General features: G+C 33.8%; 1 protein-coding gene across 5 annotated transcripts in view; it reads right to left on the bottom strand.

Annotated features, from left to right (window-relative positions):
- Cop1 (COP1 E3 ubiquitin ligase) overlaps nucleotides 1-17,949 on the bottom strand; it is a 169,843-nt gene that overhangs the window by 66,072 nt on the left and 85,822 nt on the right. For all 5 annotated transcript variants that reach the window (XM_058574461.1, XM_046430099.2, XM_046430098.2 and 2 more), the window contains 4 exons: nucleotides 17,473-17,608; nucleotides 1,556-1,699; nucleotides 732-840; nucleotides 242-323 (listed from right to left, as the gene is read on the bottom strand). In XM_058574461.1, the coding sequence (XP_058430444.1) occupies nucleotides 242-323; nucleotides 732-840; nucleotides 1,556-1,699; nucleotides 17,473-17,608 (471 nt within the window). The remainder of the gene's footprint in view (nucleotides 1-241; nucleotides 324-731; nucleotides 841-1,555; nucleotides 1,700-17,472; nucleotides 17,609-17,949) is intronic.

Here is a 17,949-nt window from a genome sequence, read left to right as displayed (position 1 = left end):
GATGACAGCAATTTAAAATGTCATTATGTGGCACAAATCCAGAAAACATCATTATAAGAATGCAATACATTCATTTTTCCTTCACTCAAAAAAGAGAAACTGATTTTTGTAAATTATGTTTGGCATAGTTTATCAGTAATCACAAAGGAATGCCGGGAGACTTTCACTAAGTGTTTGTATCTCAGCCAATTAAAGGAATTAGCAGGAGAGGGTAATGCTAGGAGAGAGATTCAAATAGTACCTTTTGCATCATCAGAACCTGAAGCTAAAAGTTTAGGATCCATCAAATTAAAATCAACACTCCAACACCTCTTCTCGTGCTCCTGGATGTAAAAGGAAGACAAAAAGACTTAGAATATAGATCTTAAAATAAATAAAGTAAAATGAAACAACAAAATACTGATAACCAATTTATTGCTATGAAAGGGCAGGAAAGACAAGAGGCTAAAAAAACAAAAGCAACCTAAAATATTGATGCAAAGCAATTATAAATCTTTTTATATATACATTTACTAATATTATTATTTTTGGAAATTTATTTGAGAGATTGATAAAAACATCAAAGTCTGAAGAAATCCTTTGGATGAGGTATTACAATTATCACACATGTGTAAAAAATATCAAATAGTCTTCAAATCTGTAATCATAACACACATGAAGTTCTATAATTGTTAAGAAAATGAGGCAAAAATATAATTCTTATTCTTATATAACTAGTATCCTTAATTTACCTGATAGACCTTTGACCTCTGTCCTGTGAATCCATCCCATAGGATAACAGTGCCTTCATAATCACTGCTAGCTAACAAGTTCTTATGGTAGCTACTCCAACTGATACAGCTGAAAGAAAGTTAAAACTTACTTTACATATAAATAATAGGATATAAAGGATTTTAATGTGATCAGAAAGAGCAGCTTTTATTTAAAGTTCACAATCACAATTCTACCAACAACGCCTAGGTTTTTAAACTGAAAGTAATAAATCAAGTAATGGCCTTTAATCCTTTTTACTCTGATCACTAGTTGTAAGATGGATATGAGGTTACAGCTTTCAGTTGTAGAGAATCACACAAGCCAGATAAACTAGTTTGAACTGGGTTTCTGTATTTATATCCAAAAAATTTTGCCTTGACCAATGAACTTATGACTGAAATTTCAATTAAAATGTTCTTTGTTCTTCCTGATCCTTGGCAAAGTGGTCCACTACAGATTAACGGTGAAAGGAGCTTTAACAGACTGTGCGAAATCTCTATTAAAGCCGCTGCTTTGAGCACCACGCTCAGCACTTCAGCAACCCCCGTACGCAGCGGCCATCTTCCTCTCAATTAAAATGTTCTAACAAAGTCAAACTTTCAACATTTATGGTTTTAGCTATTCTCAATTCCCCCAAATTCTACAACATCTAAAAAGATATTCTGTTTTAAGTCAATAACACATCCTCCATATATGCAGTGCAATTACATCATTCACCATGAATGTGTAAGGAATCTCATGGAAAGGAAAAACAATCTCTCATTAATTATACATACCAAGGACAAGAAAACCATGTAAATACCTGATTTTGGAATTGCAAGTCATTTCATTCTCAGGGTAATGAATATCCACTGCATCCTGGATGACTGTGCCATATTCATAGACTTTAATCTTCTTTGTAACCCCAGCAATTGCAAAATAGTCACAGTCTCTGTCAAACTCAATACTAAGGAGGAAAAAGTATATAGTTTATCTCTTAAAATCATTTACCTATCCTTGTGACATTTACAAAAACAATTTTCAGAATTTTATACTTTCTATTTTTAAAGTGAAAATTATTTGATCTACATGAATAAAGGATCTATTTGAAATATGTTCAAATTATGCTAGGCCCATGTCCACGATAACACATCAAGATACACCAAGACAGCTAGCTGTGCATATACAGCTGTGCTTGCAGATAGGCTTTTGTTCCTGACACCTGATATGCTTTTCAATTCAGCTCTACTAACCATAGTAAAATTTAATGGTTTGAATGGTTTGGTACATTATAAACATGTCAAAAGAATATTATCAATTAATTTTTGCATAAATTCTAGTTATTTCTTTTCCTGCCATTTTGTGACAGATTTCAGAGCACTTAATGCTATTTTAATAAAATAGCATACAAGCTGAAATACTGAACTGGGTGATGAAAAAGGGACAGAACACACATAAAAATTGAGCCATTTTTATCATTACTTTTCCCCAAATCCATTCCCGATATATCTCCCAAACTAAAGTGATCTCCAATATGGGTAAACGGCTGTTGAGGATTGTTTTAAATGTGAACAAATAAGGAGGTTAACAGATCTGTTTGTTTACTTTCACCTTTCCTTTCCATTATATTTAATAATTCTGTTCAGGATAATGTAAATTGTTCAGAAAATTGTTTTCTTAGTACCTGTTGGAATGTTACATATTTTTTTTTTTAAGCCATCATTGCCAGAATTCCTATCTTCATCCCAGTGCCGGTGAAGACAAAGATAAAACCAAACTACAGCTTCTTCGATAGCTATCACAGTAAACTGTATAAACTGATGCATCAATAAATAATAACTCAACAAGTAATGCTCAATCAAGGAGTCGATTTACTTTGGGAGGAAATGGACATATTGATAGATTCCTCCGCTTTGAACTGCTTGCAGAACTTGCCTGGACTATGTATCACTTGTATACATTGTGAACTATCTGTTGGTGCAGCGAATTGTGGTAATGCTGGAGTATTTTTGCTGATGGTGTCACTGGTTGTACAATTTTTCAAAGGAGCCGTCAATTGGCTTAGTGTCGTGGCATTTCTGTATCCTCCTCCCTTCTGCTAGTGATGGTCTAAATTTTGGGGGCCAACAGAGGTAAGGCAAAGAACCTCACCCCCCCACTGGCACCAAGGCCAAATTTGGGGGCCAACAGAGGTGAGGCAAAGAACCTCACCCCCCCCCCCCACTGGTGCATAGGACTATCCACAAGTATGGCTGTATGCTGGACCGGTAGTCAGTGACGGGTATGATCCAATTGCAGTGGTACCAACCTAAGACAGGAGGCTGACGCCTTGAGGTCAGCTCATCCGATGACCGGTAAGAGCCATATGTAGTATTGGACAGCCTAACAGGCACAGTCCCTAAGCCACATGCTTGGTGCTTAATTAAACAGAAGGGGGGGGGGTGCTGAGAGCCATAGCCGAGTAGGAATGACGCATGGCATTTTTGGTTGCATGGCATTTTTGGTTGAAAGGTGACGCCAGCAAGCCACTGAGATGATAATGGTTATGTTAAGATGTATATTCACTTGGATATTAGACCCCTGCTGTCCACCTCGGCCTGCTACTTTGGAGCTCTCTCGGGGATTCCCAGAGAGTTCCTATTGGTTGGGGAAGTGTGGTAGGAGAGATTTCCGGAGGAGGGAGTGCCAGTTAGTGTGGTGTGTGTCCCGGGAGAAGGCCACGTGCGTGGCGTTCACGGGAGTTCGGAAATAAAGTTTGTTCCTGCTCGAGTGGCTTGTGATTTTGTGCCCAGCCAGACTGCGGCACCAATACATATCACTTATATTACAAATAGGGGCAGCAATCCTTAAACTCTTTCCCTTCATTTAGAGTTAACTTGGGGAATTCAGTCCTATTTCTTAGTGATCTTATTGTTTGTTTAAAGGCAAATTTCAAAGTAAGCTATTTCAAAGCAAAGTACAAGCTCTTATTAACTTTTGAGGAACTTAAGGTGGAGCCTCAACAAAGTCATTGTTATATAACTAGCTAGGAATCCAAGTGGCCTAATGGAAGTAAAAATTGAAAAGAATCATCACATACATTACTTCTCCACATGATTTAAGCATCCTCCCTAGTCGTTTAGCTATAAATCTAGACTACATGATAATTCTCACTGATATACAATTATATCATAATAATAACAATGTCCATGTATGATTCACTATTAAACATTTTGCAGGTATTAACTCATTTAATCTAACACCCCTATGAGGTGGTTATTATTTATTATCATCATCCATATTTTTAGATGAAAACAATAGGAATTAAAGTAACCTGCTCAAAATCAGCTATCTTACATGTGATTGAGATAGTATTTTTAAAAAATCAGGTAATCTGGCATTAGAGTTGATGCCAATGATTATTTGTGTACAAGTCGGAATGTAAAGTATAAAGGTTAAGGCTTAACATGAAATAAAACTAGATATGAATGTGCCTTCTGCAACCATGTATGGGAATTTCTTCTCAAATACTTGCATATGTCAAATGTTCATTAAAGGCATATAAATATAAACACCTACATGATGTCATATACCTTTACTGAACAATTAATGGTTAGTTAATCATTTAATAAGAAACTTACTAAGCTGGTGATGATGGATAAAAAAGGGTAAGTACACATTAAGAATATTTCCATTCAAGACAGTGTGATGTCAATTTATTCACGAACTTTAGTTTCTTCTTTAATTTTACATAATTTTTGCAAGAATTTTATTAAGTGTAACTAACTATGGCACAATTCAGCAAATGTTCCCTCCAATAAAATATGACTATATAGCAATGTAATGGATTAATCTGTACACTAATCTTAATTGAACTGCTGCCCAGCTACCATTTGCTGTGCTGTAGACACTATCACAGCAGAATTATATTGATGGCAAATATTCATGTATCTCAACTCAATTTTATTTTCACAGCCTCATGTCACTGAAGGAGAAATAATACTATATTTGGTAAATAACAGAGCAAAGCAAAGTACAAGCTCTTATTAACTTTTGAGGAACTTATATAAGATCCGAAATCCTGTCTTCAACTTAGGAGGTTTTGGTGTGCCTGAGACTTCAAGTGAGAACCAGTTAAATCATGCCTAAATGCTCTTTTGCTCACTTATAAACATACACAGCTAATAAAACAACAGCATTACAATGTTGTACTAGTAAAAGTATGCCACTGAAAAACATACCATTAGTAAACTATTAGTTTTTAATATAAAAAAGCTTTAATATTAAACAGCAACTTATTAAATCAAGTTCAAAGATACTGCAGAGAAAACTGACACAAACTATCAAAACAGCTGATACAATGACTTAAAGTGTATTATTTTTTCTGTTACCCTGTTGTTACAGACAGTTCTGTCCTTTTTTGTAACCCAGTTTATTATTTAGCTACATTAGTCCACTTATACATTTCACACTAAAAAATTAACATTTTGATTTGATTTCATTGCTATTATTTTCTTATGTTTTGGATATTTCACTTTTACTATAGTCGCATAACACAAAAATAATACAAAAGTGTACCATGACTAGATAGGCTGAGACAAAAGGTAAGCAAAGTAAGTGAAATGTATCTGCTTATGCAATTTAAATCTTAAAAATAATTGTAAGAAGTCTTGCTATTATATAAAATCCACTTCTGCCCTATATTATCACCAGCAATTATTAAACCCACTGGTTTATGAAAAATTTACTGTAATGATAAATTTGATTTCACAGGATGTTTTTAACTCAAAATACACAAATTTCCTCTGAAAAATATACTGCAAACTTACTTTAAACATGGCTGTTTTTTTCTTTCATACTTTGAAATATTTCAACTGTTTAAAGAAAGTGATTTATGTGAACAGTTGAAAAACACAATTCAGTTATAAAAAACTAGTTATATTCTTTGTCAAAAGGGCCATCAATCAACTGATTAAGCAGCAAGGCAACAGACCACATAGAACACCAGATTAATGCATACTTCAGGTATAATGTGGCACACGAGCAATGCAAAGCTGTCAATATGCCCAAGAAATGAATTTTGTCAGTGTTCCTACAGTCTGTTATACCTTTTTGCAATTATAAAATACGTATTAACAAACAAGGTAGATTACTATCCCTGAACACTGGAACCCAATTTATCAAAGGAAAGTATCAAGTAAGAACAGTTGTTAAAAAATCTCATTCGTTATTATCAGTGTGTCACAAGAATAACAGGTAACCATAATTTCAAAGAAACAGAATATACATTAAGAAATTGATCATTAATGAAAAGAAATGGGCAGATCTTTAAAGAACACAAACATGAGTAAGGTCAATAAAGAATTGGTGTCATTAAGCCTCCTCTCAAATTAATCAATATTAATAGATAAACTCCCACTACATATATAATACTTACTATATGTCAAGCATTGTTTTTAAGAATTGTACATAAATTAAGTCTTTACTAAATAGATAAAGAAACTAAGGTATACTGATGTTCAATAATTTGACCAAGATTATGTTACATAATTAAAACCATCTAGTTTCAGAGTCTATGATCCCAATCATTATGCAAACTGCCACTGTAATGTTAATAAATGGGCTGGTCTCTAAAGATCATACACACAGACAAGAATAACAACAAAGAATAACACTATACACTATTTTATACATAGTGATAACAGAAATTCAACTTGAGCAAGAAGTTAATATGAGGAGGGAAAAGAATAAGGTAGGCTCACAGGGTTCATAATTAGTAGGAATGATTGTACATAGTATAATCAAATCAGTTAAGTTAAAACACGCACAGGAATTCAGAAGTCAATGGTTCCTGAGGCCCACCTAAATTAAAGAATGATGCATGAATATTTTCAGTAATCAAATATTTGGAGGACCTGTTATCTGTCAGATACTGACTGAGCCGATGAAAAATCAAGATATAAAAAAACAAAAACAGGGCTGGGGTTGTAGCTCAGTGGTAGAGCACTCACCTAGAATGAGTGAGGCACTGGGTTTGATCCTCAGCACCACATAAAAAATAAGTAAATAAAGTAAAGATATTGTGTCCATTTACAACTAAAAAAATATATTTAAAAAACAAAACAAAAACAAACAGTATTTGAGAGATCCATAGAAGAATGTCAAGTATGTCACATAATTTTCATTTTCTATGATGAAAAATTTAATCTCCCACTATTGTGGAAAATCTTCCAACACAGCTTGAATGTTTTGAAACTTTTTTATTAAAAAAAATATGTAGCCAACAGTAAAAATGTACAGGATAAAAAGGTCTTCCTTCCAGGATTTCCAAATAAGCCTCCAATAATTTTAGTTTCTATATCCTAATAAGAATTTTCCTATGCACAAACATGTGGGAATTCACATTTTTGAACTAAACACATGAAATGGCATTATACATACTGGTTTTCATAAGTGTTTTTCCCCTCAACTAACAGTATCTTGTAATCATTTCATATCTGTATATATTAGCATTCTTTCATTCTTTCCCAAGGATTGCATAGAATTCCATCACATGAATATATCATGAATTTAATCAGTTTACTATAGTAATTATAATTAACTGAGTAAAATAATTAATTTCTAAAGTTCTATTGTGCAATTATATCCTCCTATTATTTCTCACATATTGAAGAATATTCTTAAATGTTTAAGTCCATTTATCCCAGGACATAAGTGCTACATCAAACATTATGTGCATTTTAATATAAGTAAAAGATAAACCTCTCACCATCCTCTAGTGCTCCTAACTATGTCCATTCCTTCCCTAACTATTCCGTTTATCTAAATGAATCTGCTCACCCCTGAAAACACTGCTTTCCCTGAAGCCCTTCTGCAAGCCATGTTCAGAGACTTTTACGTGGAGTCAGTGTTCTCCTTGCTATACAGCATCTTCTAACTATTTTCCCTCTTAAATGCCCCAGCTCAAAAATCTCCTGTAACATAAACCACCCAATATTTCTCTCCTTGTTACTCCTTCTATCACCCCATGCATTCTTGGAAATCTTTAATTATCAGTTCACTGTCTCTGCCTCCGAATCCACTCCTGTCACAATTCTTAGTTTTATCATCTATACGTCCTCTTCTCCAAATATCTTTTATTCTTTCCACTCCATACAACAACAATGATCATATCCTAGACATATGCATTAACTATGCCCCCTCTATAAGATCAAATTAACCTGACTTAGCACTTTCTGACAACCATCCCCATTCTTTCCAGATGATTTTGCTCTTCAGTTTATTGAAAATATAAAAAGAAACAAGAAGGTAATTTTCAACGGCTTCCATCAACACAGTCTTCACTTACCAGCATTTATCCCAACATACTTTGATATACTATGCCACTTCTCTTGTCATTCCAAAATGAATGATCCAAGTTGCCAGATCTGATCAGAAGATCATCTGTATCCCTTGCTTACCTTCCTAAATTCTACATCCTTTCTCATATCATCAACTTTTCCATCTATCCTGGATCTTTTCCACAAGCCATTCAAAGTTTTTCTTTCTTATCAAGTTTAAAAAAAAAAAAATCTCTTGCAAACCTATTTTAGCTACCATCCTGTTGCTTTTCTAACAGAAGAACTTTGCACACACACAAAAGTTCACACTCAATCCAATTTGTCTTCTCCACTCTCTTTAACTTCTTGGAACCAAGCTTTTACCATTGTAAGTGTTGTTACAAGGTCAACAATGACCTCCAGGTTGCTAAATGTAATAGTTAACTGTGAGTTCTTAACTTGAACCCACCTCATTGGCAGTTACATCACATTCTACTTTACTTCCTCCTCATCATCACTTTTATATTTAAGTATCCCAGAGCTAAACCTATGTACCTTGTCGCCTTTTAATCTTCATGAATTTCTTTGGTGGTCTTATCCCCTATCACAATTTTGTACACTCATGATTATGTGATGTGTATCTCAGACACCAGATTTCTTTCTGCACTAATACCTCATGCCTGACAGCTCCAATTTTAATTTAACAGGCATCTTTGTCCTAAATTGAGTTTCTGAATACCCTGCCAAGCATTATCTTCATCTTATTAATTAACCATCTCCTTATTAACTTTAACCAACAGCATCGTTCAGCCCTATCTCTAAAATATATCCAAAGTCTAAGCACTCCTTGCTGATTTCTTAGTCCTTCTGGGCTTCTGTAACAAAATACCTAAAACTGGGTCATCTATAAATAAGAGAAATTTATTTCTCACAGTTCTGAAGGATGGAAGTACAAGATCAAGATTTGTTATCTGGCAAAGGCCTCATTCCTGAGTCTCCTGTGGCAATAAATGGAGAAAGGGATAGGGGGTCTCTAAGCTTCTTTTGTAAGGACACATTCCACTCACTCTTAAGGATCCCCATCCAAATACCTTCATACTGGAGATTAGGTTTCTACAAATGAATATCGGTGGTGGTGGTGGTAAAGGGGGAACAACAAAAACATTCAAACCAAAGTACTGGCTCAATGTTACTATTCTCAATGAAGTCACAATATTTCTTATCTGTATTATAAAAGGCTCTTTACTAGTATCATTTCTTCCATATTTAACCTCCTAAAATCCATAATCTATTCTCAACACAAGTCACATCATCATTCCATTGGTTCAAAATACTTAATGGCTTATTATGTAACCTTCTGAAAAAGGTGAAGTGATTACAAAATGGTAATCACTTGTTCCAGCTACCCTAGTCTCAAGGGTACACCTAAGAAATTCCACACCTCTTTCCATCCAGGCATACAGCACCTGATAAAACCTGAGGATGTAGTACTCTTCTCTCAGTATGTACATGGCAAACACTTCCTCTCTTCCATTAGGTCTTAACTCGACATCAGCTTCTTATTAAGGCCATTTACCTAACTTGCTTCAAGCAGCTACCTTGAGTCTGCCTCTATCCCATGCTTCCTTGCATTATTTTCTTTATTCCTTTTTTACTGTTTTCCATAGGATTTTAAACAACTGTATCCTGAATTTTCTTTTAAAAGTTTGCCAGTTTTGTTCATTTCTATTTAAATATTCAATCTATCTGGAATTTGTTTTATGACGAGTGCACTAAGTATTTTATTTTTCACATGAAGAATAATGTTTATACTGTATTTACTAAATTTCTACAAGAATGTGGGATGACATTCTCTGTATTCTTACACCACACAGTTTTAATTAAAATTTCATCATCATATGTGGTAACATCTTGTAGGAACCGGTGCCCTCTCATTAACCCCTACTCTTGCTTTTTGGTGCTGGAAATTGAACCCAGGGGAGTTTTTGTTTTGGTTTGGTTTTGATTGGTTTGTTTTGTGACAGGATCTCACTGAGTTACTGAGTATGGTCTCAAACTTGTCATCCTTCTGCCTCAGCCCCCAACAACCTTCCCAGCTTGCCTTCTCATTATTCTTTATCCTCTGAATTTTCATTGGTAAACTGTATTTTAAAGTTTGAAAACAACTTATCTATTTCCTAAACCAAATGTATCCATTGGCATTTTCATTACAATCATGTAAAATTTATACACCGATTTTTATGATGTGTTTCCATCTAGGAATATGTTGTTTCTATTTGTTTAAGATATTGTTAATTAAACAAAATTTAAAGTTTTCTTCTTTTAGATGTCTCACTTTTTCCAGTTAGGTGTGTCCTTACGTTATTTTCTATTTGTCAACTTTATTTTTTCCTATCATAATTTATTAGTCCATAAAGATTTTTGTTTCCTTTTAGGGCCTGGCCTGTCTAGATCACTTACATTCCCTAGAAAATAATCTCTTTCATTCAAGTTCCCCAAATTACCTACAACAGATTTGAGCACAGTTTTTTCTTCGTGTTTTTTTCTTCCTATGTACTGGCAGTCATTTCCCCAGTTTCTTTCTTTCTTTTTCTTTTTTTAATGTATTCATGGTTTCTCCTAGTTTTACTTAATCAGGTTAACTAGCAATCTGCACCATCTGTTTTAAAAAGACTATGGATTGATTTAATAATTATTTTCATAATGTATTACTTTTATCCTACTTATTTCTATTTTATTTAGATTTATTTTGCTCTTTCTCTGGCTTCTTTGGTTAGGTGCTTAACTACATTCTTCCCATACTTTCTTTATCAGTAAGGGCTGAAAGCAAGAAGTTCATTCTCAGCACTGAGCTATCTCTACAGGTTCCAACACAGAGAAGTTTCATCACAGTAGCTTCATCTCCCTTTTGATCTTTAGAGCTGCCTAACAGCATTTAGATTTACCTGTAGGTTGGGTTTTTTTTCCCCCTACCAGGAATTGAACCCAGAAGCATTTAACCAAAGAGCCACATCCCCAGCTCTTTTTTATTTTTAAGACAAGGTCTCATTAAGTTGTTTAGGGCTTTGCTAAATTGCTGAGGCTGACCTTGAACTAGGCCATCCTCATGCCTTGGTCTCCAGAGCTGCTGGAATTACAGGTGTGTGCAACTATGCCTGGCACATGATAAGTTTTTATCATCTCCTAGATTTATCTCAGTCCATTATCTCCTAATCATCTTATTCCATATTGTGATCAGAGAATGCATTCTCTACTCTTTTATTTTTCTATAATTTGAAGTTTGGTATATGATCAAGATTTTGCACACTTTCTGATATTCCAAAGATAGTTTAAAGAAAAGTTTATTCTTTATCAGTGTTTGTATATATGCTCTAGCTTGTTACAAAACCATTTAAAACTTACATAGTTTTATTTTTGGTCCACTCAGCCTGTCATGGATCTGCTTTAAAGTCTCAATTAAATATTTAAATATGCTTCTTTTCTCTTAGAGTTAACACAGGGATTTTTACTTAAACTCCACCATGGACTGGACCCAATCATTACAACATTGTGTGTGTGTGTGTGTGTGTGCGCGCGCGCGCACGCAAAAGAAAAATGGCAGATTAAGGCAGAGTGAAGGACAGAAACTAAGAAATTGAAATTCAATGCTTTCTAACCTGAATTAAATCTCATTTTCAACACTCACAGCTCTTGTGTTTTAAGAACTCTTAAATATAGCACACACACATGTTTCACATTGTGATTTATCATCAAAGTATTTTCCTTTTGACAGGAGTTTTTGCCTATATACACTTATCAATCACATTTTCTGTGATAATATGTATTGTTTCAACTGAGTTTTTTTTAGAGATCCAAATTGTTTAAATTATTATTTTTCAAAGAGATGTTAACATCCATGTTAAATTAAAGTTAATCAAATTCTTAATTCTTTTAGATGTCAATCACTCCTCTTTAGAGGGGATATTTTGGTCCTATCTCATTAAAAGAAAAAAAACCTAACATTATTGTTTAGAGCAGTTTTAGGTTCACAGCAAAACTATAGTGAAGGTATAGATTTTCTCCATACCCTTGCCCCCAAACATACATAGCATTCCTCATTATTGACATCGCCCAACAGAATGGTATATTTGAGGCACACAGACACAGCATTACCATTTAAATTGCATAATATACATTGAGTTAAGAGGAAGCTAGTGTTGCTGCTTTATGTATGGTTTACAATCTCCGCTGCTCAACTTTGATCTTCAATCCCTTATTACAATTTTTAAATTTCCCAATTTTTTAAAATTTTAATTGCTTTCTGCTTGAAACATTTAAATTCTTTATTTTCTCTGACTGAACCCTGTCTACTTCAATTTAAACGTCTCCTTCTCAAATCATTTCTTTTCCTGAAGCACATGTCAAACATTCTCTAAACTCCCTTCATTTTGGCTTAATTTAAAATGTCTGCATTTATGCTCATCTTGAAATAACTTTCCCAAATAGAGAATTCTAGCTTGACTATCATTTTTAGAATCTTGATAATGCCATTCTAATGTTTACTTGTTTTCAATGTTACAGTTGAGAAATGTACTGAAATCAACTGCATTTTCAATTAAAAGAAGTTTTTATCATCTGTTTTCTCTTTGTTGTTTTATAAATGGGAATAAATCATAGTATTTCTGCTTAGTAACAAAAAAATTATCTTATAAATTACTGTAGAAATACAGAATTCAATGAATCTACTTAGTCTCTACCCTGAGCACAGGACAGTTATTTTTGCTTTCCCTCTTCCCACCTACTGATTATACTTGACCACATTTTCTACTTTCAAAGATATTTACACCTCTCACCTTTGTGCAAGTGCAAAATCTATAAATTACCTAAGCACGAAAATGAACTTCACTTTTATGAGACAAACTACCCTGCACTTCTAATACTGAACATTCCAAAGTTATTCATTACTTAAGTAGGTGTAAGTATCTGATTAATTCATTAATTCATTACACTGGCTACTATGTGGCTATTAAACTGTTTTAATACATATGGTTTATTAAAAAATAATCATGACCTTTCCCTGAAGATTATAAATATTTTCTATCAGAATTTCTTCTTTTCAAAGCTCTTAATCTACAGCAACATTTCTCAGACAAGTACCATTAGTATCACATGGGAATTTGTTAGAAATCCACGTTTTTTCCCCCTATACAGACTAGATCATCAGAAATTATGGGAGTGGGGCTCTGCAATCTTATTTTAACAAGCTCTAGTTCTAATTCCGAAGCACTATTCTAAGGGTAAGCTTGTAAATCTGAAATTATAACACTAACATCTACTCAGTATTTACAATGTGCCACATAAAATGCTAGAATAATTTCAAGTTCTCATTTCATCTCATTTAAATAAGATTAATTGGGCCTATTTCTACATAGAATAGATAACAAAGAAATAAGATCACATTTTTTTTTCATCCAAATGAAACTTTACTCATGCAAACTGCTCTTTCTAGCCTCTACTTCAAATTTGGAGTTGTACTCCAAAGATTCATAAAGGCTTTCTCCTGCAGAGGTAGTCTACACAACTGAATATATGTGAATTATATTTCTTTAACTTTCCTCTACATGTTTTCTCCAGAGACTATGCTCGAAGTTTATCTTCCTCTTAAACTTGCTAAGCACAAAGATAGCCCAGTTTTTAACAACAATTTCTACTTTCAACCACAAAGTTATGCAAAAAATGACATGATTTGGGATACATAGAAAGAATAGAAGAAAGTATGTTAGTGTCATAACAAACTACAACCACTACTTCTTCCATCAATGTAAGATGACATATGGAAACTGCACAGCTCTTAAAAGATTTTTTAATTCCCAGCGACCTAATCTCCAAAAGTATCTGCCTCCATGCCCACTTTCTTCTCCTTTCCTCTTACTACCCAGCAGGGAACTTTCAGCCTAAAACACTGTTCAGCAAATAACTGCTTTAAAAGATGGATCCCAGGCAAAATTTAGGAAGAAAATCTTCTCTTCTGCACTTCCATTCATCTTATTTTTCCACAGTCCTATACAGCCAGTGACTTTTAAGACAATGATAAAAATATATTCTGATTCAGAGAGGCAGGGCAGGGGTGTGTGTGTGTGTGTGTGTGTGTGTGTGTGTGTGTGTGTGTGTTGTGGGGGGGATACTGGCAGTCCTTAAAAGTATATCTCTTTTTTAAAAATCCAGTTAATAAGTGCTTGGAGATCTGTTAAATAAAAATTTAAAATTCAATAGCACTCTACAATCAAAAGCATATTAAAGCTGGACATGGTGTTATACGCCTGTAATCATAGCAATTTATGGGGCTGAGGCAGGAGGATTCCAACTTCTAAGGCCAGCCTCAGCCACTTGGCAAGGCTCTATACAACTTAGTGGGATCCTGATTCAAAATAATAAATAAATACAGCTGGGAATGTGGCTCAGGGAATAAGTGCTCCTGGACTCAATCCCTGGTATCAAACAAAACACAAACATGTTAAAAGTTACAGTTACCCTAAATCTGACCTGGATCAAAATTCATTATAAACTGATGTTTAGCAAAAATAATCTTTTCTTTTTAAATAGCTACTTTAAAAACAAAATTTGAATGTTTTGAACTATGCAAAAAGAGACCGCTTGAATGTAACAACATTAAATTAAAATTAAAAAATGTTCATCATTCAGGCCTAGTTAACAAGTGAATAATAGAGGTACCAGAACCTGAAAAGAATGAATTACTTTTCCTATGGGTGTCTGAGAAGTAAATTGAGTTAGCATCAATGAATGCCTCAATATATGAACATTTTCTTTTCATGAATTTAGTAATGCCTGACATAACTCAATTTCAACAATTTGAATAAACATAAACAAAAATGTTCAAATAATCTCTGGTGGATTGTATAACAATTTTGACCATAACACTTTAGGTATTTAAAAATCAAATCAGGAGGACCAACCCAGATGCCCTTCAGTAGATGAAGGAATAGGGAAAATATATACACAATGGAATATTACTCAGCATTAAAAGAGAACAAAATTATGGAATTAGCAGGGTAAATGGATGGATTTGGAGAATATTATGCTAAGTGCAGTAAGCCAACCCCAAAAAAGCCAAATGCTAAATGTTTTCTCTGATATGAGGATGCTGACTCATAATAGGGATGGTGGGGGGCATGGGAGAAATGGAGAAACTTTATAGATACAGCAAAGGGGGGGGAGCGGAAGGGAGGGGGGATGGGGATAGGAAAGACGGTGGAATGAGATGGACATCATTACCCTAAGTACATGTATGAACACACACACACACACACACACACACACAAATGATAGCAATTATAAATTATTTTTAAATAAACGACTATATACATGGAGGGGCTGAGGATATAGCTCAGTTGGTAGAGTGCTTGCCTCGAATGCACAATGCCCTGGCCTGGGTTCAATCCAAAACCCACACAAACACACACACCAGAAACTCAGCAAACGGCCATCACTACTAAATACCACGTAAGTTTAAACTTTACAATAATGTCTGGTGCCACAGAAAATCTAATGTCAGACAAAATGTAAAATGTGTGTTACTTCTGTGTATGAAGAGCAAAAAAGTGTCTCCTTTCCATTCACTACTTGATGTTATTAACCTAGGACCATCTGGTAGATAATCAGGAGGATGAACTCCACTATAAGCCACCAATTTTCACTCCTTGTAAATGGTCTCATAGATGAGATATTGTAAATAAATGCTGCCACCTTGTGGATGCTAGGTATAGTGTTGACACAAACAAGCAAAGGAAGATCGAAAAAGCAGTTTCTGGTTTTCTCTCAGATTCTCACTGCAGTAAGTGATCAACATGAGATATATTTCATGCAGTTTTATAGAAAGAATAATTACTTAGTCTATGATATAATATAAATTCAATATTATCTTTTTCCATCCTTTTCCTGAAATAAATTCATTAAATTTTCTATTTTGAGAGGAATTAGAAATCTTTAAAACGAACTTATTATCAATATGTTTAAATACAAGAAACTAAAACAAAAACAAAACTCTCTCTCTCACACACACACACACACAATGAAATCAGAAACTCAATAAATGGCCATCACTTTCAATGCCCCTTCACTTTTTTCGCTATATATCTTTTCTTGCTACCTACTAGTTTTCATCTGTCCTAACAAACCTTAAAAATTGGAATTTCTTCATTTAGGAATGTTAACACAGTTTAATTGAAATAAAAGAAGGGTTGCTAGCATAAAAGATGAACCAATTCAAGGTATTCAAAGGAAAATAAAATGCAGGCCAGATTCAAAATAATCAGAGAAAGTAGTTTATATAATGAGATCTACTATGGTACATTTAGGCTTGGCTATAACTCACAAAATTATAGTGTATACATATCACATCAATATTATAAAATAACTTGATAGTTAAACTACATTTCTGAGGTCTTTTATCAACATAAACATTCTTAGCTGTTGTTAAGAATTTAAGCAATAATGTTAATCTGTTGCTTTAAGCTAAATTGTTTCATAATTTCTTGTATTTCTTATCATACAGGCATTAAAATAAATTGTGAGCTTTCCTGAATAAGCATCATTCTGGCCTGTTTATGGTTGTACATTTAGCTTAGCAGGTAGTCAATGATTTGTTGCTACTGAATTATGTAATTAAATGAAACCTACAATCTGCTGCATTTTCATATTTTGTTTAACCCAGTACTGAAGAAGAGCTCACACTGCCAAAATAAAGAAAAATAAAAGTCTGATTTTTGTCTTATTCATTACTGATTTAGTTAGCAACCAGTTAGCATGCATTAAAAGACTTCCTGCAAATACTCTTTTCAGAGAATGACTTGGATTTCAAGATCAATCTTCATACACATAAATATTTTAGTCCTACAAATGAAAAGCAAAGTTTTAGTAAACTGTACAAGTTAAAATGAGTCAGGTCTGAGGATGTAGATCAGTCACAGGTCCAGCACCAAAAACACAAACAACTTGTGAAATTCCTGATCTGTCTCAAAAATGTCTCTTCAGGATTAATTCAACCTAGTAAATTTCATGTGGATGAGCAATTTGAAGAAACCAAGGGATTAATGCTTTGTCTTAAGATGTGATTAGCCTTGTAATTTTACAATGTCCATTATTTTAAGAAATGGAGATTATAAATGAAATGATGTAGCATCTGAGATTTGCTTTAAAAAACTTAAGAAAATAAAATGAACACATGAAGCAAGTATAATGAACCCCCCCACACACACAGGAAAATAAGTTTTATTCAAGGGATGGGGTGGAAGACTCTCTTCTGGAGAGAATGGGGTTCAGCACTGGTGCCCCAAGTATAATAAAACCTAGGATTTTAACGATATGATATAACTGCTTCTCAAATTCAACTAGATTCTAGATATTTTTATCAAAGAAAATAGTAAGGAGAGTGCTCAATACTTACCTAGAGACTATACTGGAACCATTATAGAGATCACTAGCATATGACAATGTGGCCAAAGGTCGTACTGAATTATATCGAGTAAATTTAGACAAGCATTCCTGAAATTCATCCAACTGGCTTGCAGTTCGACTGTCGTCTATACAAAGAAAACCAAACAGATGAATTCCACTATAAAGTAAGAATAATATACATAGATTAAAAATTATAAGTACAAAAAATTATTTTAAAAGATTTTAGAGAAGATCAATATGTTCAAATTAATTAGATGATCTTTCAACTTTAATAGAAAACATCTCAGTAGTTCTTTGAAAGACACTTTTTCTACATCAATAAGAACAACAGTGAATACTCTTTCCTCTTTTTAGTAAAAACTTCTTGGGAAAAAAAAAAACAATGGAAGAACTACTACTTAAGAAAAGTTAAATAATTTATTAGAACAAAATCCTTTATCAATAAAGATAGCTTAGGAAGAGAATT

Source organism: Marmota monax, unplaced genomic scaffold, assembly GCF_021218885.2.
Source record: "Marmota monax isolate L192 unplaced genomic scaffold, Marmota_monax_Labrador192_F-V1.1 WCK01_AAM20220418_F8-fsc00055, whole genome shotgun sequence".
Classification (NCBI taxonomy): Eukaryota; Metazoa; Chordata; class Mammalia; order Rodentia; family Sciuridae; genus Marmota; species Marmota monax.
This window is presented reverse-complemented; position numbering and strand designations above follow the sequence as displayed.